At 43.3% G+C, this 27,898-nt stretch overlaps 4 protein-coding genes across 13 annotated transcripts in view; 2 read left to right on the top strand and 2 right to left on the bottom strand.

Annotated features, from left to right (window-relative positions):
* The first annotated feature begins 429 nt into the window (after window positions 1–429).
* aqp7 (aquaporin 7) lies at window positions 430–3,331 on the top strand. Its single transcript, XM_037490573.2, has 6 exons — window positions 430–765; window positions 1,772–1,898; window positions 1,996–2,133; window positions 2,293–2,411; window positions 2,559–2,776; window positions 2,895–3,331. The coding sequence occupies exons 1-6, from the start codon at window positions 634–636 to the stop codon at window positions 3,088–3,090; spliced, it is 930 nt and encodes a 309-aa protein (XP_037346470.2). The 5' UTR covers window positions 430–633; the 3' UTR covers window positions 3,091–3,331.
* A 506-nt stretch (window positions 3,332–3,837) lies between these two features.
* tpgs2 (tubulin polyglutamylase complex subunit 2) lies at window positions 3,838–6,693 on the bottom strand. The gene is made up of 7 exons (XM_037490572.2): window positions 6,555–6,693; window positions 6,321–6,400; window positions 6,151–6,238; window positions 5,853–5,993; window positions 5,628–5,735; window positions 5,332–5,495; window positions 3,838–4,758 (listed from the first exon to the last, which is right to left on the bottom strand). Exons 1-7 carry the CDS (start codon window positions 6,691–6,693, stop codon window positions 4,540–4,542), a joined length of 939 nt encoding a protein of 312 aa, XP_037346469.1. The 3' UTR covers window positions 3,838–4,539.
* A 120-nt stretch (window positions 6,694–6,813) lies between these two features.
* On the top strand, window positions 6,814–23,488 carry kiaa1328 (KIAA1328 ortholog). Of its 5 annotated transcripts, none has more exons than XM_037490567.2 (12): window positions 6,814–6,931; window positions 7,471–7,500; window positions 7,600–7,868; window positions 8,063–8,157; window positions 8,330–8,445; window positions 12,824–12,948; window positions 13,937–14,274; window positions 14,420–14,638; window positions 14,738–14,833; window positions 14,920–15,011; window positions 15,260–15,371; window positions 19,429–23,488. In XM_037490567.2, the coding sequence occupies exons 1-12, from the start codon at window positions 6,814–6,816 to the stop codon at window positions 19,649–19,651; spliced, it is 1,833 nt and encodes a 610-aa protein (XP_037346464.2). In that variant the 3' UTR covers window positions 19,652–23,488. The 5 variants fall into 5 exon arrangements, with proteins under 5 accessions (XP_037346464.2, XP_037346462.2, XP_037346463.2 ...); XM_037490565.2 differs by having other exon boundaries at window positions 7,465–7,500; XM_037490566.2 differs by having other exon boundaries at window positions 6,814–6,934.
* Window positions 23,489–24,937: 1,449 nt separating this feature from the next.
* The window catches only part of celf4 (CUGBP, Elav-like family member 4), a 66,597-nt gene continuing 63,636 nt past the window's right edge, over window positions 24,938–27,898 (bottom strand). For all 6 annotated transcript variants that reach the window (XM_037490580.2, XM_037490583.2, XM_037490581.2 and 3 more), the window contains 2 exons: window positions 26,931–27,124; window positions 24,938–25,035 (listed from right to left, as the gene is read on the bottom strand). In XM_037490580.2, the coding sequence (XP_037346477.1) occupies window positions 26,997–27,124 (128 nt within the window). In that variant the 3' untranslated portion in view covers window positions 24,938–25,035; window positions 26,931–26,996. The remainder of the gene's footprint in view (window positions 25,036–26,930; window positions 27,125–27,898) is intronic.

Below are 27,898 nucleotides of genomic sequence, written 5' to 3'. Positions count from 1 at the left end.
TGTAAGGTGAATATATTAACAAAGTATGGGTGCAGTTAACATAATAAAATAACGGGATTTCCCACAAGAATGGCACGTTGTCCTTGAAAGAAATGAATAGATAAAAGGCAACTATTTAAATGAACTCTTTACATTAAACATAAATCAGTTGACAGACTTGGTTGTAGCATCTACAATATGCATTCACAAGATAAAAAATTATACCAATTTATTCTGACAATTAAAGGGGTTCCCTAACATTTCTTCTGATTTGGCCCCCTGGGTAATTGTTTAAAATCTTTCCTAATTGGTATCCTCGGGTTAAGGCGAAGCTATGGGGGAGGGGGATGGGTCTGACTGTGGAATGTTCCCCAGACCACGGTGCTGGGTTTATGCTATAAAGAGCGGACGAATCCCAATGGGTATGTTTGGCAGAGAGAGGGAGACACACACCACGAGAGAAGCGGAGACAAGAAGAGCCGTTAGAGGGGGAGGAGAAAAAGGCAACTCGCCAGCAAGTTTGTTTGTGGACTACCCTGCGATATGGGAGGAGGCACCACATATACTCTTCAAGGGGGTCTGAACTTGATCTTTATTTTGCCGAGGGGGGCAAATAAACTCCTGAAGAGAGAGTGAAGAGGAGGAGAAGAAGACATGAAGGACTTGGTGCAGTCGGTTGAACTAGGGATCTCTCAGCGAAAAAGAGCGCGTGGACCTAGAGTTTGGCTAAAGAATGAACTTGTTCGGGTGGGACTGGCTGAATCCCTTTGCACATATGTCATGATGGTAAGAAGCGCTTGCTACGTATAATAATGTGTGATTTAAAACTGCCGAAAAAAAAGGATCTCTTACCCCTCATTCTGTCTGACAATTTAACGTTCGCCCTGTTTTGAACATTGAGGCATGCTTATGTGGAGCAACCAGCTGCCGTGAAGTGTCAATGACATGTTCTTGAGGCCGATAACAAACATGATAAAAACACACATTTCAGTCACATGGTGTGGGGGTGGTGGTGGGCGGCAGGGATTGGTTGGTTCAAGTGGGTGAACCAGGAAATCTATAGCGTTGCCGGAGTAAGGGTCACATGGAGTGGGTGGCCAAAGTCACATTGTTAGAAAAATTCAGAACAGGATATTTAGCCTGCAAACACAGAATGAAAGCCGAAGGTTTTCATCTTTGGAGCAAGAATATATAGGTGGAAGATGCTAAAACATGGGGGGGGGCAAAACCCAAGTGCTCAACCTCGACCTCGGATGTGGTACCACAAGATTACAAACATTGATTCCCAAAACATCTTGATTATCAGATGACCCAGTACACCGTGTGCCTCTCTGAAAGAGCACACTCTCTGTCGTACTAAAGAAAAAACATTATTGCGTTTTTTCCAACACACGTTTTTGTGTCGGCGGTTACAATAAACCTCAAACCTTAATAAATCCTCAGAACCCTGCATGGCTTGACTCGAACCCTAAATCAGAATTCTAAATCCAAACCTAAATGCATATAACTTTTGAATGAGGAAGCACACATTTCCTGTTTCCTGACCGACCCGGGGACCCCAGTCTCTAAACTTCCACTGAGTGAAAGGTTCAATGAAAGGCTCGTGGTTCAGTTCAGCTTGCACTTTCTTAACTAAAACGTTCATTCATTTACACCTGGGCTGCCTTTCTGACTTCATTGGCACAGCTCTTTTTGCTGCTTCACACAAGCCTGTCTAAAAGCTTTCCTCTGCAGCTTTCTTTTCTTTTCTTTAAACTTTGCCTTGTGTACAATTGTTTCCCTCTGCGTCCAGGTGTTCGGCCTGGGGTCCGTGGCCCAGGTAGTGACAGGACAGGGAGAGTTCGGACAGTACATCAGCATCAATCTGGGTTTTGCACTGGGTGTTGCCATGGGGGTTCATGTCGGAGGGAAGGTGTCAGGTACGAGAGCTCACCCTTATGAACTCAACTATCCAGAATCAATGAAAGCCATCACAAACCCGCTGACCTCTGACACATATTTCTCATCTTCAATCAGGGGCTCACATGAATGCCGCGGTGTCATTCACCATGTGCACGTTTGGCCGCCTTGGGTGGAAGATGCTGCCTCTGTATGTTTTTGCACAACTACTTGGGTCATTCCTGGCCGCAGTGACCATCTATGGCGTTTACTATGGTGAGGACATACTTTACACCTGTGTACTATTCCTGTTAAACGTTAAATACCTCTAGTTCTTCTCTTTGCCCTTTTATGATTTCTGTATTTCTATTCTACTCCTGCTGGTAGAATCCATCTAAGAGCACCTGTCTTGTCAAAAATGATTTCCACATGCAGAAGCCATACACGACTATTGTGGAGGTAACCTGACTGTGACAGGAACAAAGGCCACAGCAGGTATCTTTGCCACTTATCCTGCACCGTACCTCTCCTTGCATGCTGGATTCCTTGATCAGGTAGACATGAAACCGGATTAAAGGATTACACCTCCACGTCACCACCATCATCCGGCACATTCTGCCATGACCATTTGCTGTGTTGTTTGCACCCAGCCTTGTCACGTTTTTTTTGTTTGTTCCATGTTTGATTTGCGTGTGCGCCAGGTGATCGGCACAGCCATGCTGCTGCTTTGCCTGATGGCTTTGTCAGATCAGAAGAACAAACCGGCGGCGGCGGGAAGCGAGCCTGTCGCAGTGGGTCTCCTGGTGCTGCTCATTGGCATTTCCCTGGGCAGCAACAGTGGCTACGCCATCAACCCAACCAGAGACATCGCACCCAGGGTCTTCACCGCCATAGCGGGCTGGGGGGGTGATGTGTTCAGGTACACAGGAAAGATACACTTGCATTTGGGGGTGTGACAAAGGATCCGAGGAGGTCAATTCATCTCTGTTAATGATTAAATGACCCAGTTTCACAGTTATTTGTCTTCATCCGTGCAGGTCTGGAAATGGGTGGTGGTGGGTGCCTCTGGTTGCCCCCCCCATTGGAGGAATACTGGGTGCAGGGCTCTACAAGGCGTTGGTGGAAATGCACCATCCACCTCTCCTTGAACAGAAAGAGCAGCTGGTGGAGGAGTTTGAGGAGAGTTTGGCGCTGGAGAAACAAGAAAACATCGGTGCCAATGTGGCCGTCTGAGGTTGCCCAACGATCCGGTGAAGCTAATTGCACATCTTTATGGATTTAAAATATTCCATCACTACGAGGGGCTGGAAGACAAACCGCTCAGAACGCTTAAATAAGGTTGTTAATTTCTCAAGCAACTTGAGTATACCTGCCACACATAGGCTATTACATATTTTAAGCAATGATGCTAAGGCCAATTGCTCTAATTTATGATAATTATAGTAACTAGATTGGATCAAAAATTACAATACATTTTTATGCATTTGAGATTTAGAAAAAAAACCCACTGTAGTTTACGTTTCATTTTTATTTTAGTGAGGTATTAGCAGCTTAAATAACTTGGGAAGACATGATACATAATAATCAACAAGGGGGCACTTGCATCATCTTTGAACCTAGATCGGATGTTAAGGTAAGTAAACTGCCCCTCTACATAGCACTTTGGGAATAAATAACAAGGGATGACAGTGATTGGCGCCTCACGACTTGAAAGGCAAACAGCCTCCTCATATCGGTTCATTGAGAGTCATCAGAGTACATACAAAAAGAATTTGCAGTTTACATTTATGAAGTTAACAAAAGAACACAGTATCAGTGAGGCTCTGCAGTCATGCGTTAGTCAGTGAGTAACTTTTCATTTTTAATTTTTTTAACCAGAGTTGAGTTTGATTTTGTTTTAGTCTTTCATGGTTCAAAATTACATGAACTCGAAATATTAAGTTTGATAGAGAAGCTCTGAGGCATTTGTTGAATACCTACAGCAGTATCCACTGAAGCTTAGTATTGCGACTGGAACATGTGGAACAAGTGATCTGCTCTTCATTTTGAGTGTCAAAATGTACAAGTCTTCAGCCCACAAGCACTTTCACAGCGGAAACCGAGCCAGTATTACTTTTATCTCAGGATTTCCTTTAGTTTTTACATTCACATTTAAATTAATATATTATTTCTATATATACACAAATAGTATATATTATGTATAGATTACTGGTGTATGATACATTAAACATTCAAACCTAGTGACAATGACTACAGATGTTAAGAGTGCTCTTTAAGTATGAGGGAGTTCTTATTGTTTACCACTGTTGCTAAATGTGTTCTGTAGTCTGTTACTACGTATTCAGAATATTAGACATGTGTCGTCAGCACACAATCATGTTTTAGGAATTGGCTGCTTTTACTTATTTGTACCACTAGGGAAGAGTGTCAAGTGAAACCTTTGGTGATGCGATTGCATCTCTCCATCACCAAAGATTTGCATACGTGAAGCCTTTTGTTATAAAACACTGATTCTTTATCGCTCTATACATGCAGCAGTCCAGACTCAAGTTTGGACAACATGCTCTCACAGCTAACACACCAAAACCAGCTGATGGTGGTATTGCTGGATGTTCCCCCGTGTGATGCTGGTTGTGTGGACAGTGCAGTTGATTGGAATGTTTTCCTTGGCTAGACTCATTCTCACCGCCTTCCCCCACTGTGTCTTACTGCGCTGCCGTGGCTCTTCGCAGTGCTCCCTGAGCTGCACTGTGTCGACTGCTTCTTCTTTGGCACAGGTGCTTTGGCTTTGCCTTTGAAGGCCTTTGTAGGATCCAGCTTGTTGAGATGGGAATCTCCTGCAGGATCTGCCAATTTGAGCTCATTAGTGAAAGTCAGGGGCTGGTACAACGATGCCCATTGCTGCAAGAGAGAACAGGAGTTATCAGTTAAAATATGCTCTATAGTCATCCAGAATCAAAAGACCAAATGACACTGCCCTTGAGGGAGTAAGTTACAGGAGGGTCGCTGCAAAAATGAAACACAACTTTGTTTGCTTAATGTTCCACCACTGTAATCTGCATTCCCAGGCACTGAAAACCCAATAGATTGGGTTTCATGCCTATTTCACAAACTTCCATGGTAGGTAAAGACAAAAAAAGACAAGTTCGCAAATGTTGTAGAAATGTTGTGGTGAAACAATTATGCTTTGTGTATGAGTCTTAAAACTGTGTCATCTTGTTTAAGTGTTAAAACAGCCAACATTGTGTACCAAGAAGGGAACCGAATGAATAAAATCTATTTCATACATTTGCAATGAATTGACGTGTTGATATTAACCCTTTAACATATTTGATTACTGTTTCACGAGATACATTTAAGTGTATTCTGAAATAAGGGAAACACAAAGAAAACGTAAACAAGTTCTAGCAGCAACTGAAAGTTTAGCAGATGTAATTTAAACCTCAACACATCTTAGAAAGAGGGAATAAACACCTTGGCCTGGGGGCTCGGGCCATATGGGGTGAAGGCATACTGCCACTCAGGCAGACCCAAGTGAGTGATCATCAGTCGGTAGTAGGAGGTGAAGGTTGCGGTCATTAAATGCCAACACAGCGAGCGGTCAAGGAACCAAATTTCACTATGCTGGGCTACCACACCTGAAACATTCAAAGCACAACCACTTAATGAAATAACATGTATTTTGACGTGGATTAGGTTGATGACATGAATGTAACATTGTCTTTCAGAGAAATCATAAAAGTTGACATTTGCTAAATCAAATTAAACACCTGGTGTGCAGCTTTTGTAGACTAGACACACTTTGCCATTTCCACCACAGGAATCGATCTCGAAGATGCGGCTCCGGGAATCAAAATGGGGTGCAGCGGGAGCATTCCCTGTCCCGGACACATAGCATTAAGGAGTCTTGAATAAATATTGACTTTCCGATCAACATTTCATTCATTTGGCTGCTTTCAGCACAATTGAGCAGAGCCCCCTGAGGAACCGAGTACCGCTTTCTGTGTTGTCCTCCTCCCAGTCCAGGTCAGCCAGCGAGGGCGCATTGGGTAAAGAAAATAATGACACTGGTTGGAGGAGTGGGCACAGTCTAGCCACACTGTTAATCCTCATGCTTCCCAAAGGGACACATTCATCTGAAACAAACACACACAGTTATGATGGCACCTATTAGATCTGAAAAAGGAATTGCATAAGCTACGTAACTGTTCCTGTATCTCTTCTCTAGATGAAGTAAGATCTATGTATGTGATATGATTACAGACAGAACATTCAGCTAATCCGGGGACCTACTGTCTAGTTTTACGCTCCAGGTGAGTGTAGATCCATCAGTTGTCAGATAGAAATCTCGCAGGTCCTCCGGTAAAATACAAGTGTTTTTCTGACGAAGACATAAAGCGGGTTCATTTGATAAATGTGTATAAGCAGACCGAATTCCAATGTCTAAGGCGTTCATATTTCACCTGTTCCCATGACAGAAGGCTCCTCTTCTCTGCAGGTTCCCTCTCTACAAAACGCACATCGACCACACCGGGCATGTTCTCTGGAAAAAAAACCCAGGGACAATTCAAAACATTTAAGTTAGCAATTAGCCCCTGTAAGACATGAATCGGTTTGTTAGCTAGCGTTAACGTTACCCAAACGTCAACGTTAAGTTAGCTAACGTTCCGCAGTAAAAAAAAAAACGTGATACACACCGAGGATTCGAGTGATGCCAAGCGTGAGTCTCTCAGCAACACCTTTGAATGTTAAGTTTCCTTTTGTCCCCTCCATTTGAATAATTGTCTTCACAAATGTAAGCTGACTTGTACCTGCTTGCAAAGTTATATATTTCATCTAGGTCGAAAGAATTTAGCTCTCAGCGTACACAGGAAACAACCTCAGTACGACGCATGTTTGAGCCAATAGAAACACGCCATCCTACAAATTATCCAATTGGCGGCTTCGTTACAAGAAATGCGGGCGGGACTATTCTTCCATAGCAACGCTAGGCTGCTTGGGAGTGGTGGCGGTTGTTTCAACATGGCGGCAGCGAATTCGAGAAGTGGAAATTCGGGGATATTTTGGATGAATGGTGGTAGGCTTACTTTTTATAAACTTCTCCAGCTGCTTTGTCCATTCGCACATTACTTGACTAAAGTTTAAAAAGGCTTATGAACGATTCTTAGAGGGGTTACGTCTGTGCTAATGCTAGAAAGTTAGTATTTCTTGGTCAACGCTAAAGTTAACTAATAGCTATTAGCTAACCGTTAATCCTACATATTACACACTTAACGTTAATTCAGGAATTTAAATTGGGTGATATCTTGCTTATTTAATACCAAAATCCGGCGAAAATAGTGTAGTGCCCGTTGTCAATATTACCAATCAACTCTGTTAGATTTCTTGAGCTCAACACTGGAACCCCTTTGAGTTAAGTGACGTCGATGGTAGCGAGGGAGCTCTTGTTTTGTCTGCGACTTGGTGATTGTGAGAAAGCAGCTGAGTTAATTAATGTTACATGTATGGGTTTACTGAAATATTCCATTCAGAGTTACGAAGCACATGCGACAAACTTAAGGAGTGTAGAACTAACGTTACTGGGCTCTCTTTGCTCTGTTCACAAAGTGTCAGATGATGAAGAGCCTTTGGTGTTGGTTCCTGGTGAGTCTCACGCCACACATTTCCCAACACAGTAAGAGAGAGAACTGTATGTAACTAATTTACATGTCCCCCCCCTCTTCTCTCTTCCCACAAACTCAGGATCGGAAGGAGAGGCAATGCCTCGGACCTCTTTCACTTCGGGATCGGGCCGGACTGGTAGCAAAAAAGGTACCACGATGCGAGCCAGGCGTAGCTATGACTGCACTCATGAGACGGCACTAAAGAAATGTGGCAAGAAACAGGGCCACTTCCAAAGTGACCAATCCGGGATCCACGTCAAGGAAAAAGTGTCAGCCCATCGCAGTGCGACTGCAGTTTTGGGACATGCTTTTTCTCCAGCCTTGGGTACTTTTCTCCCCTCAACACAGGTAAAGCATCTATTTATGTAGAATATTGTTTCTCTTTCCTCCATGTACTTAAAATTAAATGTTTGTATAGCGACGAGGGAGTATATGGATAATCTAAAAACTTTTAGAAGACTAGAAAGGGTTTTTGATGCTGACAGAATTACTTTTTAAAATATTTTCAATATTTTCATACTTGCAAACCATCCTTTGCACAGGCGATCTCTGATGCCAGCAAGAGCCAGGTCTGTTTAAAGGACCTCTGTCCTGAAGATAAGCGCAGGATTGCAAACCTTATTGAAGAACTGGCCAGGTAGGGAGCAGAATATGCCACGGTCTAATGATACTATCCACAAATATTAATGGAAGAATACAAACTTACGCTGTGATGAAATGTTTATGCTTTTGTCTTTTTTTGTGTCATTATTTAAATGTGCAACGTATGATCTACCAATCCATAACACTGTTGTATCCTTTTTCTGCAGAGTCAGCGAGGAGAAAGAAGAATCAGTGCAGCGTCTGAAAGATGAGCAGGAAAATTTTGAGTGCAAGATCCAGAAGCTGGAGCAACAGAATGTGATCATTGTGCAGGAGAGGGAGAGTATCCTTTCAAAATGACTGGACAAAAACACACAAGTGAGGATTATTTATTACAATTTTCTGTTTTTCGATCAAAGCGTAGCACATTTTAATATGCGAATGCCTCCAGCACTACAGGGTGATATCGGAACAGTAAAGTAATGCACTTTCTAACTAGTGCTTTTGAAAACTCTTTAGAGACTGAAGATTATTTAAAATATGCTAATATTAAGTTAGGCTATCACCACATTTTTTAACAACAGAATGTTTAAAGTGGTACAAAAGGTGCAACCCCAAATTACACCCCAAGTGATATCAGCGATGATCCCAAACAATCATTAAAATGGTCCACTATAGCCTATGGTTTGAATATACTTGTTGCAAGTGTTCCGTGGCACACAGTTGTATGACGTTCCTGAGGGTTACAATGGAGGCTATTCTCCAAAGCTGTCTGCAGGGGGCAGTGTTGTTTTAGCTAAGGCCATGTACAGTCTTTGACCGAGAGCGTTCAATTCGATTCCAAAGGGCAGCAAAATTGAGCAGATTCATTTGTTCGATTTGACGCCCGCTGCAGATGTATTTTTCTTATCCGCCGTTGTGTACAGAATCAATTTCAAGGTTGAAGCCGTGGCCTGTACCATCTAAATCATCTTATCATCCAAAGATGCATTTTGATATTTACTGCTTCCACCACCATGTGTTTTTGTAACCTCCCCTGAATGTTAACGGTGGAATATCACTCAGTGTCTCCTTACAAAATGGGATCGGATGGGTCACCAGTTGATTCTTGCTTTGCTAGCAGGAGGTTAATGCTTGAGTTAGTAGCGAGACGCTGCATTTTTTTCCACCCCACAACTACTGTCTTCATAACAATTCCACTCCGGTCAAACCAGAGCATGGCTAGGAGTCAATTTAGGTGAAAACACTGCAAAATATGGAGAGTAATTGACCCCGCTGGTAAATTGGACAATTGGCAGCGGTAGCGGGGAAAATTAGCAAAGCACAACTCAATTAATGGCACTTTGGCTCGGAGACTTGGCATTTACACCAAACTTCAAAACTCCATTAAAAAGGTATTTGAGAGGGAAAAAATTGTTCAGATCCAAGCACCTCAGGGGGGACAACGTAGTCTTCTAAAGTGCATGCTAGAGTCACGGAGGCCCCTTTCTAGCAGGAGGTTCCGGCACTTCTCTGAAAGGTTAAGGAGACACCAAAGGCAAACACACTGAATGAAAGTCTTGTCAAGTCTAATTCCATTACGCCTTAGCTTATCTTATCTAACACAAGATTCCGGGTTGTCAGGGACAGAATGGAGGGCTGTACCTTAGCCCCAAGCCACCTTGGATGAGAGGGAAAAAGGACTCTTGATTTTAAGGGTGTTCAGCTGACATTTGGAACCGCCTGGTACACAAGACTGAATTAGTGTTTCAGATAGCGAGGATGTCTTTTGTCCTTTAAGGCATGTTGGCATGGGCAAAAGTCATGGGCGTGTTGGAAGGCACAGCAGGCACCAAAACTGATGCAATTTGTTGAGCTAAAACAATTGGACGGACTCCCAAGGCCATGTTTAGGGCCACCAGTTTAGAATATGTCATTGAAAAATGCTGCTTGTTGCGATAAGAGGTTTGCAAGAGATGAATCCATTTGAACTGACATTTAAAATGTGGAGCTCTAGTTTTATCATATGCACTCTTTCGTTTTCCTAGTGCTTTGCTTTTAGGTGGATGACACTAGTAATACTCGTTGATGTCAGCTCTGTAGCATTTGTTTCAAACGTGTGTGTGTTTTTGAATCTTAGGAAATGTTGTATTGTAAGAAGGCGGGATGTGATAGAAGTCACATGCTTTGTAAGGTGTCTGCTATTTGTTAACATTTTTGACTACCGTTGACACGGCAGAGAAATATGGTAAAATGTTTTGACTGGTTGTTGGAGTTCTCCAATCTGCTAACCCTAACCAAACTGAACCGCTAAACAAAAAGCTTGTCTCCAAAGGTGTTTACCTCAGTTTAAGGTTTGCATTATTGTTAACCGAATCGGTTTACAAGCTTAATTCAATATAATAAATTCAAATTAAACCCATCTGGGATTAGCATGAAATAATAAATAATGCCGCAAAGAATGAAAATGGAATTTATTTATCGTTACAATGTATTATGTGCAGGACGTATTTCACACACAAGATCATTTTTAATGATTTCAGGTGTAATATTAAGCAAGATGTAACTTTTTGTACCAAATTTCTTTTTTAAAATGGTATTACATTTTTGTTGTGTTCACAGCACTAGAGATGGGCAAGAATAGTTATGATGACACTGTATGTTTGCTCTTTTTTTTGTCATTATTTTCTGAGGTTATTGGTGACTTGCACTCATGCCTCTTCTGCAGATTCAGTAGTTTTGTAAAATTGTCTTCTTCTAATAATTCCCCATCATTACTCATACATTCACATCTATCAGTCCCCGCCCCCGTTCTTCTCACATTCCTGCTCCAGCTCAATCTGTTTGGCACAGTGTGCTAAAGCAGGCTTTAAAATCTCCCCCCCCCTCCTGTGCAAATTTGTTCCACCTTGAAGTGGATTTCATTATTTCATTTGAGCCTCGGCCTGACATGGAAGTGAATCATTTTGACAGGCCCCGTCTGAAGCCTCTTCAGCCCAAGCCCTTGATTCTGGGTATTTTTGGAGCAGGGGGGGGGGGAGAGTAAGTCATTGTTGGCACTTCGCAGCTCTGATGTAAACAAGGGGGCTCGCAGAGTGCTTGGCCCTCATTGGCTGACGTCCAAGGCTGTGGAGGAAGCACGTTCAGTGTGGCGACGGCCAGAGAGGTGGAATCTTATCAGGGTTGCGCCACTCGGTTCCGATTACCTAGCTCTGGTTGTCCAGTGACCGCGTCAGCCTGTCCGCACGCACCTCACCTCCGTCCATGGCATCAGGGCGCGATCATGATGCAGTCCCCCCCCCACATTAGTTTGTACTGCTGTGTCTGTGTGTTGGCAAACGTTAGTTGTAGGCATGATAATTGTCTTCTTCATGTGGAAAATTACATTTTAATGCAAATCTGGTGAAATATCAGCGGCATGCATTTTTCATCTTGATACACAACTCTATCTCGGACTGAGGTGGAGCTGCATAAGCAAATTCAGTATCTCCCTTTCAAGACCCTTATTCATGGTGCATAAATAGACGTATAGCAGCCCAGGTTTACTTGATGTGATGTCCTTGTGATGTCCTCGAGCTTTCCATATAGAACTACTTCTATGGACATTATCAGTGCGGCAGTTAGATGGAGGCTTCAATCAAAGTGTTTCCTCACATGTTCTTAATATTTATAGAAGCTGCTGCATTGTATTTGTCTGGTGTGCTGAGTAGTCAATTCAAAGCCGCCGCGCCCTCTCTCCTCTTCGCCACGGTTTCATTTCCACTGCCCGATTGAAGTCTTCTAACAAGCGTTTTCTTATGGAGTGTTCCACCAACTATTCCCTCAATCAGTCTACTTTAAACTTGGATTTTCTCTTGAGTTTCTTCTCAAACGGATGCTGAGAAACGCATCATTCGTGGGTGCAGGACCACCAACATGAAAAGATAAGGGATGGAGGAACACTCTTTAAAGCCAGCTCGGGCCAAACTGTATGTGTACTACTTCCTTTGGTGTAGAGTTTGTATGTTGGCTTTCTACAGTGCAGACGGGAACGTGTGTGTGTGTGTGTGTGTGTGTGTGTGTGTGTGTGTGTGTGTGTGTGTGTGTGTGTGTGTGTGTGTGTGTGTGTGTGTGTGTGTGTGTGTGTTTGATCAGTGAATGTGTGCATGTGTGTGTGTGTGTGTGTGTGTGTGTGTGTAGTCTCTCCATTCTCTTGCTCATTATCTTTGTGTGTGCTGTGGTGCTGCCGCTGTCATTAGTGGGCTCCCGAGGCGCAGCGGTGGTTCCGCTCCAGATTAGTTTTCTCGCGTCTGCCAGCTCGCTGTCTGGCAGATAGCCTGGCACGGCATTGCCCAGCTCGGCTCAACACAGCTTGGCCCAACCCAGATGGTGAAAGCTCTGTGCCACAACAACGACTTTGATTTTACTGGCCTCTTCTCCCTCTCTGGTATCAACTTTGCTGTTCTCTGTACTTTTCCGGTCCAATGTGTAATTGATCATAGAAACAAGGGTTTAATTCCAATCGTCAATCTAGCTTCTATATATACATATTTTTGGGTTACATTCGAGAACTTTGCGGAAATGGCATCTGTGCACAATGTTGCCTTCTCTGTAAAGCCACACAGGGGAATTTGCATTAAGAAGTGATTCTTAATTATTTTAATATTCTTTTTAAAAGCTTAAATCCAGGGCAGTGTTTTCAGGCTGTGGGCCAAAGTTTACCTTCTGTTTAATCGTTAGTTCCTTAACCCTCGGTCCTCCAGGTCTGCAGCAGCAGTACAGAGAGTGCCAGGAGCTGCTTGGACTTTACCAACAATACCTTTCTCAGCAACAGGCCAAACTGAACGAGTCCATTGCACAGCTAAGCCAGGCACCAGCCCATAGCAAGGTAAGGCGGTGGATAATGTGTGTGGTAGCTTATCGACGCATTGCAGCGCGCGCACCCCGATGGGCGCCACATTCTGAGAACGCCCCCCCCCCCCCCGGTTTGCCATCCGTCGGGAGACTCCAGCACAAAAAGCCGCGGCGAGGCGCGGGCCGAGTGCGGTAATGATCGATGACGAAGCACCACGGAAGTCCACTACGGTCGCCGTTTCAATACCAGAAGAGTCTCTCAAGGTGACTCTTGAGAAGCGAAGACGCCTCTCTGGCTTCAGCCACCGTAAGAATAGATGACTTGGCCAACCTCGTTGTCCCGCGGTGGCTCTGAATAATGTGTGTTTGCCTGCTCTCTGACCCTCGGCAAATTAGTCACAGTCTGTTCCACAGTCATGTACAAGATGGGCTTTCCTCCTTATGTTTGTCTCATAATGTTCCTGACCTTGGCTTACCTGCCAGTTATACTCTGTTAGAAACGGCTCTCTTAATCGCGTGGCCACTCTCCAGTTTTCCGTTTTGAAGGATGAGTTTCATTTGTGGCCCTCTGCAACCGCCCCGGTCCAAACGGCATGTTCATAAAGCTGCAAAGAGGTGGCGAGCTGGTGGGCTAGAGCAGTAACGTTGTTCAGGCACCCCTGGGTGTTGGCAGATCTCACAGCTCTGTACCCAATCTCTGAAGTTACGAGGGCAAATGGAAGAAAGTAGATCCTAGGACGAAATAAGATGCTTCGGGCCTCGTTTAGCCGCGGGAAGTGATACGTGAGCTCTTGAGGAACAGCTCTTGCAAGCACATGGGGAAAACTTTTACTGCACGTAAACATGAGTTAATTAGGTTGGTAAGTGAGTCCTTATTCATTACTGGTACGTTTTTGGTTTGTAGCCCAGCTCTACATTACGGTTTTATGGAGCAAGCTTTTGGCTGAAAATCCCTATACATTTTTCAGGGGCTTCCTAAATTGGTCCCAATGCATTCATTGTCCTCTATGTTGTCTGTCCAGGTGCTCAGCAGTGAGGAGGCCCCCAGCAGGACATCCACCAGCAGAGCTAATGGCTCACTCTGCGATGGCTCGTACCTCAGCCTAGCTGCTACTCGAGCACAACAGCCTCAAGTGCACATGAGACGTGGTGGAGGAAGGGGGGCAATGCAAACCCTCTGCAACCACGCCCCTCTCTCCTGTGATAGTGAGTTCAGTCCGACTGATGGGCCGATCAAACAGCGCAGGATTCAGAAAGGGGAGAGCGGGGAGTCCTACCACTGCCTTGGTAGTGGTCCAGGCGGTGGCTCAGGTCTAGCTGATGGCCACCATGACACCTTCACGCAGCATGAGTGCACAAGGTACAGTAGTGCTGTTCGGCTGTGATCTTCTATCCGGTCAGACCGCATAATTGCATGAATTTCTTGTCGTTTTAAACGGCATTTCATGAGGACACAAACCTTGAGAATGTAAGGCTGCAAAGCTGAAATGTGCATTGACACACAGGCTCCACAGGGGGAGTGCCAACGGCTCAGAGGCCAACGAAGCCCTCGCCAGGCCTCTGCTGGGTCACGAGCACTGGGAGGACAAAAGGCACGAGCTGCTGCTGCAGAAAATGCAGCTGGAGCTGGAGCGGGAGAAGCTGCAGGCTCGGCTGGCTGAGCAGGAGGAGAGGCTCAACAGGCAGAGTCAGGAGCTACGTCAGTCGCGTCTCGATTACAGCAGGTTGTAGACAAAAGCCCATCTGAAACGAACCGGATCTGGTAACGTTGCTCGCTAATATTCGGAGGCCCCGGCTGATGTGATATCTCATGTTTATGTTAGGTTTCAACAAGCCGCTCGGTCTGATCTCAGCAGCTCAGACACGAGAAATGGAGACCCACAGCCGGCGAATGAGTCCCACCCACATTCACCTCCCATGTAAGCCAAGCAAACCGGCGCGCACACACGCACACGCACACACACACACACACACGCGCTTGATAGATTGTCTGTTTGGTCTACAGTTTGTCTGAAGATGCAGAGCTACATCCTGCAGGACAGAGTTTGCATGGAAAACAGCCACAAACCGCCGCTGCTCGCCCGGAGACGGGCAAGGGTGAGCTTCCATTTTCAATTGATGAGAATTAAATGCTTACTGGACTAAACACAGAGGAAAATCCTGGCTCAACACATCATAGTTCGATTTAGTTTAAACTATATTTTTTTTAGTACATTCATATGCAGGCCATATGCAGCCTAGACAGGAACATAAAATAATCATGGTCATTTTTTAAAATATTGTCTTGTCTGCTCTGCTCCCAGCCTTTCTGATGTTGCGTCTAATATAACACTCTGATCTCTCAGCGGAGCCCTTCGAGCAGTCCACAAAGGACACGGCCACATCTCCTCTTAAGTCCTCTGCCAGCCGGAGTAAGCCCACCTCAGTGTCTGTGATCCGGCAGACCCCCCAGGCCAGGTAACACATCTTTACTGGACTTCAACGAAGCATTTAATAAAGATTCACTGCGCATTGTAATAGTTTATAGATAAGTGAAGCATTATTCACCATAATGGAGAAGCAACAGGGACCTATAGGCTAAGCTATGTGAAGAACAGCCGGTGTTGCTAGATTCAGTGTCAGCCAAAATATTATTTTTGAGCAATCCGGGCAGCCCTCCCTTCTGTACTGGTTTGACATTCTGAAAATAGACTTTTTGTTTTGCCAGGACTAGGTGTCCCCCCTACAGGGAAGTGAACGTTGCTGAAGGCAGACAACTCTTGTTCTGTGAGGGAGATCGGAAAAGATTATTTGACGGCCACGTTTATTATTCATTCTATTCTTGAGGCAATCAATGTTTTTTCCTCTAGTTGTGACTTGTGAAGACACGGTGACAATTGGGAAATGTATAAATAGTAGCACCAGCACAACATTTGCATCCAGAGGCCTTTCCTGGTTGCTGCATTGTTGGAGGCTGAAGGATGTATTTTCTTAGTCTGCCTAACTTTTTGAGCTGCGAGCGGCTAAATGGCGCTTTTTACCTGGCCAGGTTCCGCGGTGGCCCGGCCTGTCAGGAGACACGCTGCGTTCCATTAGTCGGCCTAGCAGGGACACTGCAGCAGGTGTAATTGAACAGACTTCTGGATGCACACACCGGCCCTCCTCCCCTCTCTGCCACAGTAACGAGACAGAGAAAGCAAGATTGAGGTAGAGAGAGGCGGTTAAAAGCGTGTCTGAAGGCGAGTGAGTGGTGACGCCATTCGATGAAGTGAGGAACGGTGAGCTGGGAAAGTTAAATCGGGGTCGGATGGATGGAAATGGGGAGAAAGACGTGAGAAGAGAGAGGAGCCGTGAGGACAGGGAGGAATCACTGAGCGTAAGAATAAGACTTTCATTATTAAAAAGCCCATCCATTCCCTTTTTCCTTACAACAGAATGATCTTAATGATCTTAAACTGTGTTCTAAGCGCTAAAATATCTATTGCTGAGATGTAATTTGTTATTCTTAGAAATTGTTAATCCAAAAAGTGAGCCGATCTGTTCTTGAATAATGTCAGATTTCCTTGGTCAAAGCTTAATGGGAGATGCAGTCCTGAACCAGAGTCATCAGAAACTTGAAAAAATTCATTGAATAATCCAGGTTGAACTGTGAGCTCAAGCAGATGCCCATTAATTCGAGGAGGAGACCCAGAGCATCCGATCGTATTACCATCCACTCACACCTCCAAAGCCTATTAAAATGGTTCGACTCTTTGCTACACAGTGGTTTCTTTTACAAGCAGTAATGAGGAAGTCTGCCTCTTGGAGGCCTTCTGTAGTTTCTAGCAACACGATGATTTCATGTGCATTTCTTAAAAAAAGGTGTAATCTTCTGGTAATTTACTCATTTGGACTAAATGAAGATTTATTTTTTTCTTAGCTTGTCTAAAAATAATTTATGATTTATAGTTTGAAAAGGAAAAACCAAATAACACGGGTTATTTTGCTCACAGAACTGCTTTCAGAATGTAATAAACCAAGCCGAGACACTCCTGCGGTAGGTAAGACCAGGATTAAATTGGTAACGGAAGGTCTGTCCTAATCTTTCGGCGCGCTACCTGAACCCCTCTGTTCTACTTGACAACAACATGCCCCTTGTGACCATCTAATCTTAACCAATTCGATCTTGATGTGCAAATTGCAAAGCGAAGCCGGGGTTAACATTTAGTGACCTTCTTAATCCTTTCATGAATCCTGTGCTAGTTAGTAATGAGACAGTTCCAGCGCACCCCGCCCATCTCCTCTCCATTCTGCCTGCCATTGCCCGCCTGCTATTGATTGGTTGGGAAATTGACATGCGGCCTATACGCAGTGGCCATTATAGGTTTTTTTATTTATTTATTTATTTATTTTTTATCTTACTGTTTGGACTGCAAATGAAAAGGGGCGCCGGGGTGAGACGGGTTTTCTTTAATGAAAGAGGAGAGCCAAAGAAGCAGTGAAAGTTACGAGAGGAGAGGAGGAGGCGGCGGGCAGGAGGAGTTTTGTGGATGCTTTTATCTGGCCTAGCAGAGCGGGAAGGCAGACCAACGATATTGGTGCGCTGGGAGAATGAAGCCCAAAGGTTTTTATTACATTAAGAAAAGTGTGTGTGTGTGTGTGTGTGTGTGTTCAAAGGGAACCAAGTATTTGAATGCAGAATGCTAAACCACTGTTTGTTTCTGAAAGGATCTTTTTTTTACGCACAGGGTTACAAATGTAAGTGGCACTTAAATGTCAGAGTGTATCAGAATGACCCCGCATCCCAGGCCAAAGCTTTACTTGTTTTTTTTTGTTTTAATTTACATTTAAATGACAGCGACTTGTGTTCCTGCTACTCTTGTCCATGCCCTTATTTTACCTGAATGCATGTCGCAGTAAAAATAGATTTTGCGGGACTCCTTTGGGGATATTAATATCCAGCAGTAATTCACAACTTCACCTCACGCAAACCGGAGCCAAGCAATACCGTTTTTTTTTGTTGCACATTACGCCCCTCCGCAAATCTATCGGCCTTCCCTCTCGCCCTCGTGCAATCTCTGTGCCACCCACCCACCCCCCCCCCCCCCCCCCACCCCTCAATTCTTCCCAAACTGTACCCGCTACCCCCCCCCCCCCCCCCCGCTCTCCCCCCTGTTATAGATTGTGACCGCCGGTAAGTGATGCATTATTCATTACCAACATGTCGTTTGTTGATGGATGGCTGTTTGAGAGCCCTGTCCGTTAAATAAATCAACAAATAAAAATGCAAATTCTCACATTTCCAGAGAAGGAACCCAGCCAATGTCCCTCCCCCCCGTTCCCTTTCTGCCTTTCACTCTATCCACAAAGCTGCACTCGTTGCCAGTCTCTGTCTCACACACACACACACTGACCCCCGCTCATGCCCTCCTGCTTTCTCTGTTGACAGGCAGGAGACCAAATGAGGAAGACAGATTGACTTACTCGAGCTTCAGTCTCCTTTTTTTTAACATTTTTTTCAGTTATCATTCCTCCGCCGCCTTATCCCTTCTTTCACAATCTCAATCTCGTAACACGTGCATACCAAATGTTCCCTCATTAATGCTTTGCAAATACTGACGCGTGCTGCCTTCGACGTGGAAAGGTCTATAGTTACGTGTGGAGGAACACAAATGCGCCCTGATTGGAAGTTCCACCGGCGTGTGTGTGTGTGTGTGTGTGTGTGTGTGTGTGTGTGTGTGTGCGGGCCACCCACATGCATATCAACAAGTGCGCGTCAAAGATGGGCCACACCTGGGAGAGCTGCGTACGGAGCCGAGCGATGCAAATCGATGCGGCTTTAAACGAGCAGAGAATTGTTGCGGCGCGCTTTAAGGAATTCATGTTTTGTATCTGCCGTGGCGTTGTTCGCCTGTGTATACACTGAATAATTTATCAAGGCAGCCAGACTGAGGGATTGAATCTCTATTAGCTTAATCTTACCCATTTTGGTTTATTTATTTCACTGCACATTCCCTCATTTCTATTCCACGGCAGAAAGCCTCGGGGTCTCTATTTTTTTATTTCCCCCCCCCCCTCCTCCTCCTCCCCCCCCCCGTACCTGCAAGACGGTGTGGTTTTCTGCAGGCACGGCCCAGTGGTTTTGACTTGTTAACGTTGCTTGTTAAGGTCCACTACTTCAGCAAGGAAGCTTCTGTTAACGTGTCGAGGACAGATTTGCTTTCATGTGGCCTGTGTTAACAAGTGAGGGGTGAGGGACAAATATTTTTGTACAAGCATCGGGCTCAAAGTCAACTTTGGCCGTAAATGCTCGTCGGCCCCTTGGCTCTCGCACCCTCTTTGTTAAGCGATGAGCGCACGTGCTGTAGTTGGCGTTTATTTTGTGTGCGTTTCTTAGTTGTAATGCAAGCGCACAAGGATACTCGTTCAGGACATTGTCTGCCGACTAGGTTCTGTGTGTCGGCCTGTGCTGATTCAACCTTTCAAATAAACCAGTGAGGTGATGTGGAAAAACAACAACAAGCAACTCCCAAAATGATACCTTTTTTTTTTAAAGGTTGGACTTTTCTCTGGTGGAGTTGTTGGACGTCTTTAGTCCTGTCTGTGCTTCAGAGCCAAGCAAGCCGTCACCTCGAAGACCCAAATCGTCACAACGGAGGCTCATTGGCGCCAAAGAGGCGGGCCAGACCCTGCTCGCCGGGGCTGGGCGTTGCCCTCAGAGCGCTCAGCAGGACCTGGAGGAAAGTCAAATACTGGAGGATATTTTCTTCATCTGCTGACCCAGAAGTAAAAGGATCCAGTCACTTCATGTTCACCTATTTGCTCTTGATTTTCTTTTTTTTTTCTCATTACATTTAATCTTCAGTTGACGTTCTAATACAGCATAATTATGATGTTGTCAATCTCACTCTTGTCACACTGTGGTTTTAATGCAAATAAACAAATATTTATTCCGAATTGGTTTTGCCTCGTGTTTGTAAGTGCTGTTGTGCTGTCACTGCAGTAAAACCGTTTACCATTGAGCTGCGCCGATTACCCCAAAGGACATTGGCGCCATTGATGCTCGTTTAAATGACTAAAATCAATTATCTTGAAAAGATGAAAACCTGGATACCCAGCGGCGTATATAATGGAATGTTTTGTATCCAGCGCGAGATCTCCCTTCTGTGTTTCACAGGAACTGACAAATGGAGCAAATCATCACATCCTTTTTCGTCGAGAATAACGGGGACACCTCGGCAGGGTGGTTCTGATGTGATAATAAGTTATCGGTAATTATGACATGACACAAGATACTTTATTCTAGACTGTGCTTTATTATTGGGCTAAGCTGAGACGCATCATTCATTTAAAATTACAAAAAAAGAGTTCAAGGGACCAGAGAATGGTGCAGTCTGGAGAGACAGGGGCGGGAGCCTAAAGCGCACTGCCCAATCAGAAGCTTAGCTCATCAGGAACCCGGCAAAGCTTAATATGCAACATTCATTTCCCCACCCTCCGTATGTGCTGAAATTGGGGAAAAAAGATTTCCAGAATACTTTGAAAACCATATGAAGGGAAATGTGATTGTAGCAACACTAAAGACTACGAGAAATCCAAACAAAAGAATGTTAACTAACTCAGTTGTTTTCGATGAGATAGTGCAGTTTTCATTGAATTTTGCTCTCAGAACACATCAGCTGAACAAGATCAGAGCTCTGTCAAACAATACAAAGCAGGATTCAAAGAGGAGTAAAGAGGAGTTTAGACACACGGATGTTTTTCGCAGGCAGTCAGTCAGTGACGAGGAGTCAAGACAGTGGCAGCAATTTATCGTGACCTCAAGGCATATCGTCTGTGGTGTTATGTATGGGATTAAACAGTTGGTTTATGAGGGAGGCTTTCAGTAGGAATTTGCCTGATTGCGTTAAAAGGTTTCAGAATGAAATCAAATGATCCTGAAACTGACAAAGCCTCCAATTAGCTTCTTCTTCTTTTAGTAAATCTACTTTTTTGGAACAAAATATGAATTCATAATTACAAATATACGTAAGGCTTTCGTCATGTGCTGAATAGTTTTGAATAGTTCATCAGCAGCAAGAAATTGGAAAATTCTTGCTGCTGATAAAACTTTAAAGTATTTTTGGTGTTTGCCAATACCCATGTAATAGTATGTGATGTACTGGTACCACGTAGCGGCAACAAAGATCCTGATCAGTTGCAGTAAGAGAGCTCAAACCTTGAATCAAACAGCACGAATAAATAAAGGCATAAACATAAATAAATAAATAAATAAATAAAGACACAAATAATTAATGAAAACTCTTGTGTTTGACATCGCTTGGTCAATAGGAGCATTTGTATCCATCATTAAAGAAGTGTTGAAGGCGAGGTCCTGCAGACAGGAACAATGATCATCTGTATGCGTGTCATATAAAAACTATTTGCTCACGTACCAACTCATAGAAAAATAATGCCATGAAAGCATGCATATTATCTCGGACATGACTTATAAATAAATATATAAACAAATTAGATAAATTAAAAGAACCCATCAAAGTATTTCTTTTTTTTATTTTTATAAAATAGGTCAATGTGTGGGTCTAAGCTCTGAGGTCAATGCTCTCCCTGACTGTATTCTGGATAAATGCCATGGTCAGGTCCTACAGTTTTTACCGTATCCTAGCGACTATTTTATTTTTCATTATCATGTTTTCATTCATATATTTTTTTTTAAAGTATTTAAAGTACTTCATCCAGTCCTTGTAGATAGAAGTAAAAGTCCTATAAAATATGCAAACCTATGTACAGAGGAAAACAGAGCAAAAAAAGGAAACAATTTACAGTATATTCATCGGTTTATGTATATATTTATATATATATATTCATACTCAAACTTCTGCTCTGTTTCTTGTTGTTCTTGAACCACGATGCTGTGTTTTACTTTTCTCATGTAAACTTGCAGCTTAAAGTTGAAGGAAAGGAAGAGGCGGTGCTCGGCCTTGTCGTCTGTGTGGTGGTTCTGCGGCTTGGCCCCCCCCCCCCGCTGGGATGAACGACGCGAGCGCTTGCTCAAACAAACCATTGGAAAAGCACAAACCGCTTCAACCCTCATTTTTTCTTTTTTTTTTTTTCTTCAATTTTCTCAGAGCAGCGCGGGGCAGTCAAAGGGCACAGTGTGGCGATCAGGGACACCAGACCGGTGACATTTAGCTCCAGATCTTATGGTCGTTCCGAAGGCAGCTCAGGTGGATGTACAAGACATTTTGTACAAACCCACCGCGGATACTGTCAGAGCTAAAAGGATCACGATGGTCATCGGGTCTGCCCTGTGCACCACAGTCGGGGCATTGTTATGTGACACATAAGAAAAAAAACAAAAAAAAAAAACAGCGACGTTCTGGGGGTGTGTAGCGGTGTCTTTTAGCCTTACCGAGGTTTGGAAGGTAAATGTTAAATTATTCAATCCGCTAAAAAGGTTAGACACAGACACTAGGGAAATGGCATAATGAGCAGTTTATAGGAAAAACTATTAACAGCACCCAACAGGAAGCATTGTCTTTCAAAGTGTCATATAGCCTTATAAATATTCATATATATAAATATTCATTGAGTAATCTCCACCAGCGGAAAATGTGTTGAATGCAGGATCCGATAAATCCAAGTCTGTTGACCTTTTGCAGATATATATATATATATAGTGGGTGTTAATACCATTTTTGTGGACTGAGAAACTGTATGCTGAAGCAAGAGGAAACCAGCCGCGGTGACAGGGCAGTTGTAATGGTTAAATGGCTTTCCACTCTTATTGCTTCATTTTACAGTTTCATTAGGTTTTTAACAGTGACATAACATAAGGCAATATAACATTTTCCAGAGGATATGCTTCATGTCAAGTATTACCAGCGGAGTGCCACAGATTTACTGCCGGATGGGAAAGCACAACCCTTTATTCGCTTTAAGGGGAAGCCAGCTCTCTGATCTCTCTGATTAGATCGTATTCATCAATATTACATCCCCTGCATAACCATTAAAACCTCATATTCAAGCACTATTACTTCTCACATCAAGCCAAATCATGTCAGTTTAAAATCTGAAACTTTAAGCCAGTTGTGACTCCAACTGGTGGAATATAGTCACCGGTGCCCTGCGCACATTTTTGAAAGTCAGTACCTGCTAACAGGTCACCTAATGCCCACTTTAATCAGTGTGATTGCATGGGTCTACATTAGCTCTTAATGCTATTCATTCAAAGACGCTGATGGAGCAGTGGTCTGGTGGTTTGTTCCACACTAAAGCTCTCTACGCTGACTAATGATATGGATCTGACTGTAGATTTGACATCATAATAGCGCGTTGGCTGCTTGCAGTTGTGTGTGTGTGTGTGTGTGTGTGTGTTTTTTTTGTCTTTGTTTTGTGAAAGCACAGTGCTTGATGGCAGATTCCGCAGGTGACAAGGCACACCTTGACATGGTGACAGCCCATACGCTACATGCATTTTACTGAATGCCAAAGAAAGCAAGGGTTGTGAGACGTATTCATTTTGGTTCAAGTTTCAAAGAGAAGTTGGTGTTTGCATGTGTGCGTGTGTTTGTGTGAAAGCTCAAACGATATGTTTGGAATAGAGTCGAAGATAATTGTCCTTTTCCTCTAAAATCACCGAGCCTGATTCTCTTAAAGCCTGCTACTGAGATGTGGCTTTTTTTGCATTTTCAGTTAGTATTTACACCATATGTGTATTCTCACACATGTATCTTTTAGCAATATATCGTGTGTCAGCATATAGGTAATGAGAGAAAGGAATGCTTGCAGTTTTGGGAGCTGCCAGATTTGCAATTCTTCCCAAGCAGAGCAATGTTTCAGACTCCAGCTAAAATCTACAAAAAATTACAGCTCAACATAGTCAGTAGCCGTTCTATATACAGACACACATATATAAAATATGTGCATATAAATACATATATTTGTTTGTGATTAATATCTATTTATCCATATATACTGTATATATGAACACATTTGCTTGAATGCTTGTTATACATATATGTACTGCAAATATAAACAAGTTCATATATTTCAAACGTTTCTGATGTTATTCTATCTATGAGGTTAGGATGTCAAGTTAAAAAAGATAAGGCTGTGATACGGAGCAGCCCCTCCCATGCACTCGCCATCCCGCCCGAGACAAAATGAGAAGAGAAAAAAAAATAAACATTTTGAGTAATTGTAAACTAGCGAAGTGAGAGACCCGATTTGGTCATCGGAAATAGTTTAGCCTGTATTCAAAAAGCATATCAGCAATATATATGTATATATACATGTGTTGTATATATTTGAAATGTACACTTTTTTTAAGTGCAACTCCTCAACCAGTGACTGAAAGAGATGCAGTGGTCCGAGTATATTAGAGCTACAAGTCCTCAGCAATAAAAATGTTTGGTCTTTTGGTCCCTAAAACAACTAAGGAATGACAGGTAAGACTCCCTGGAGACCGTTGCTATGGCTCTCCTTGGCAACGGTATCCCCTGGAAACGGACAGGCACTCCGAGCTAAAGATGGCAATCCCAAATCGAAGCCAATTTGTGTCCTGAAAATATCACATTCCCTACTTTTGTTCTCTCTCTCTCTGAGAATTTCTTGTCCCTTCTTGTTTCAAGTCTTATAAATTGGTCTTCAAAAGTCAATTGCCCCAAACTCAAACCATCCTACAGAAAGATCTCCTACGGCAATCTTCAGTTATTTAAAAAGTTTTGTTCTCGTTGGACTTTTGACATCCGTATTCCCTTTAAAGAGTTCAGTGGGCTTGGTCATTGTAAGTAGGTTTGATAGAGTTTCTTTTACTTTTTTCCCGTCATTGTTCAAGCAAAAGTATTTGTGGTCCAGAAAAGGTAGCTGTCATTCAAGCGGGGTTTTCGTGGGGAAAGAGGTGTGTGTATATGTGTGCAGAAGAAAAAAAGGTCCTGGGGCTAACCAGGCTGGTACAAATTATCTCTGAGTTCCAAAGTTTTAGTACATCCAAAAGGAAGTTTCCTTGACTCGGTCATCTCGCCCTCCCTCCCTCCCTTCCACCCACCCCCCCCCCCCCCCTCTCTCTCTCCTCTGTTTCTGAAGCAGCCTCAGTGGTCCAGATGTTGAGCACGCAGCGGCCGGTAGCAAGAAGTCAACATATGATTCAGCTCAACAAAACCTGAGAGAAGAGATATAATGCGTTTCAGTTATATGCAACAAAAAGACACTTTGTGTAAATGCACATTAAACTGCTGTAAAGCATATCACTTTTTAGGTTTTTTCTGTCCGTCTGTCAGTCAGTCCCTTACTTTTGTTCGGACTGAAATATCTCCACAATCATTGCTTGGCAACAAGATGGTTTGGAGGTGTTCATTCGTGGTACCCAGAGGATGAATCCTAATGACTCTATTTATCTTGCAATGCAAAGTATTTACTTATTCTGGAAAATATCTCTTAAATATCTTCTACACACTGTGTGTCTAAGTTACTTTGGTGACTTTCCCAACGGGTTGTCTTATGTGCAGGCGCTCTCTTGTTCTTTGTCGCTATAATTGCGCTTGATTTCGGTAGTTGGGACCTGCGAGCATCCCAGCGATATTTGCTCTGATTGTTTTCTGGGTTTCTGTTATATACTTGCAATGGGAGCAGTGGAATATAGAAAATAACAAGACACCCTCTTCTCTAAAGCGGCTTCACTGGCACCGAGTTCCGGAATCGATAAAACCAAAAGGTTCTCAAAACAATGTTGAAAAAAAATCAACAAATCAGTGTTTCCCCCTGAAATAAATTAGTTGACCTCCCTGGCAGTGATTCCGTTGTAATCTCCAAAGTGAAGAACAATTAACTTTTTTTTTTTTTTTTACTTAAATCCAACCGTTTAATCCTCTTCCTGAAATGACAAAGGAATTTTACACAAGACACACGTTAACCCTCCTTTGTCATTAGAAGTTAACAAGTCCTCCAGCGTGCTGTCTGAACACTCACCAGTCTGATAATGCATTATTAGCATTTATATAATACTACTGGGAATGCAAGTGCATGGTCGTCCTTTTTGCCTGTTTATCAGTTGACATTTCAAACCCCGTAATATCTGTCAGTCTCAGGTAAAAGGGAATTTGAATTAAAAAAAAAAGATGTTTTCACTACCGTTCTGTTAAAAATGTTTTTATATAACAAAAGTGACATTTTTTGTGACACATTGATATGAGATTGCGCTATTGCTCTCGCAGTGATTTGCCTCGGGACACCGTCTGGTATGGTTCAGTTGAGTGGGTGATAAGTTGCCCTTGAATGAAATCATCAGTGTTGAATGAACGACGCAGCCTAAACTCTCCATCACACAGATGACGGGAGGAGACAAAGAGGAACAGCACAATTACCCGCCTGAGGGGTAATAAATGCCTCTCCCTTGGAAGCGATTCCTTCCCTGTGTAACACACAGAAGCTATTACCAATTATCTTTTACCCACCGGGTAACATAGAGGGTCACTTACTGTAAAGCCGTATAGCAAAAAGAAGAGGCTGCATGTGAGCAAAGGCCCCTGCTCTGTTTGTTACAACCAGTCATGAAAATGAATGAATGATTGCACGTTGGGGCATAATGATGGGAATAAAATGATGTATTTAACGCTACGTTTTTCATATACTGTTAGTCATCAAACTTTTCAAAGTCTACTTTTAAAACTTAAAAGTTTTGTCCTCTACTGTGTGGGTGTTACACATGAGCATATATTGTTTCCCACGTGTGTTGGTAACAATAACTCATCTACATTTAGGAGTGCTAACGACATAGTTAACGTGTACAAATGATTACTTAAACCACCAACAGGGGGGTAAGTCTTCATCACTATTCTTTACAAGCAATTTGCAGACGAACAGCCAGTTATTAGGCATCTGCAGATGCTTTATGACGTTTATAAAAGGTTACTGAGAGAACATTGGGCGGTGCCGCGAATGGGCTTGCCATTTGGGTATTTATCAATACGACATGCAGTGGTTTTGCATGCATCGGTTCAGCTAATCGTCTCTCAAAATAGAGGGACTGTGAACGTTTGCAGTCAGGTGGAGTCTGACCTGTCTTCCCTGTGTGCAGCGGCTGCCCCGGCCGCCATGGTGGCGGCGGCTGGCTGGGGCGGGAGGCTAGTAGGGGCGGTTGGCGTCCTTCGGCCTCTTCAGCTGCACCTTGAGTCTTTTCATGCCGATCTGGAAGCCGTTCATTGATTGGATGGCAGCTTGGGCACTTCCTGGGTTGTCGAAGCTCACAAATCCTGGGGGGGGGGGGGCAAAAGAAGCAGAACGACGAGGATGTGGTTAGATGACGAGGCAAAAGAAGTTTGGTGTCACAAAAGAAAAGATTAATGAAGATGGGTTCAATGGGGCAGTATTTTACATGCATGAATAACTGTGTAACTGTGAATAACAATAAAACTACTTTATCTGTAAATAAGGCAAGGAAAACAATACAGTCTTTTAGCAACAAGGTAAATACAGCATACATTTCACAAGCATTAACATAGCTAACATACGTATTACAACATGTTGACCACAGAAACCACTGCATGCAACCAAAATCACAAAATGAACTTGGTGATGGGATGTAAAACCAAAACATCAACGTGGTTGTGCTATTTTTTTAATTTCCACTTGAAGTGCTAAAGTATCAAATCACAAATTAAAAGTTGCATCTCAAAATTGCAACATAATAATAATACAACATGAATTTTGTGTTGTATTAACAAGCAAAAGCTACTTTGCTGAAAAGGATGCACCTGGCGGACTCTCCATTAAATATTCTCCACAATCCATTTTTAATTTGCCACATAATTATCCATTTAACTAAATTGTGCTGTCAGTTGCATAAAGTGAGGGAGCAGTCTCTCTACCTTTGCATGCGAGATCAACTCTTATATTCTCGGCACGCAAAGCTTTCTATTACAGAAAGTAAGAGACGGAGAGTCAGTATTTGAATGCATATTTCATAAAGAGCACAGGTGCATTGTCACTGTGCAGACTTCTATCATGATCAAGCGTTATAACAGCTA

The sequence above is a fragment of the Pungitius pungitius genome, chromosome 8, assembly GCF_949316345.1.
Source record: "Pungitius pungitius chromosome 8, fPunPun2.1, whole genome shotgun sequence".
NCBI classification, from domain to species: Eukaryota; Metazoa; Chordata; class Actinopteri; order Perciformes; family Gasterosteidae; genus Pungitius; species Pungitius pungitius.
This window is presented reverse-complemented; position numbering and strand designations above follow the sequence as displayed.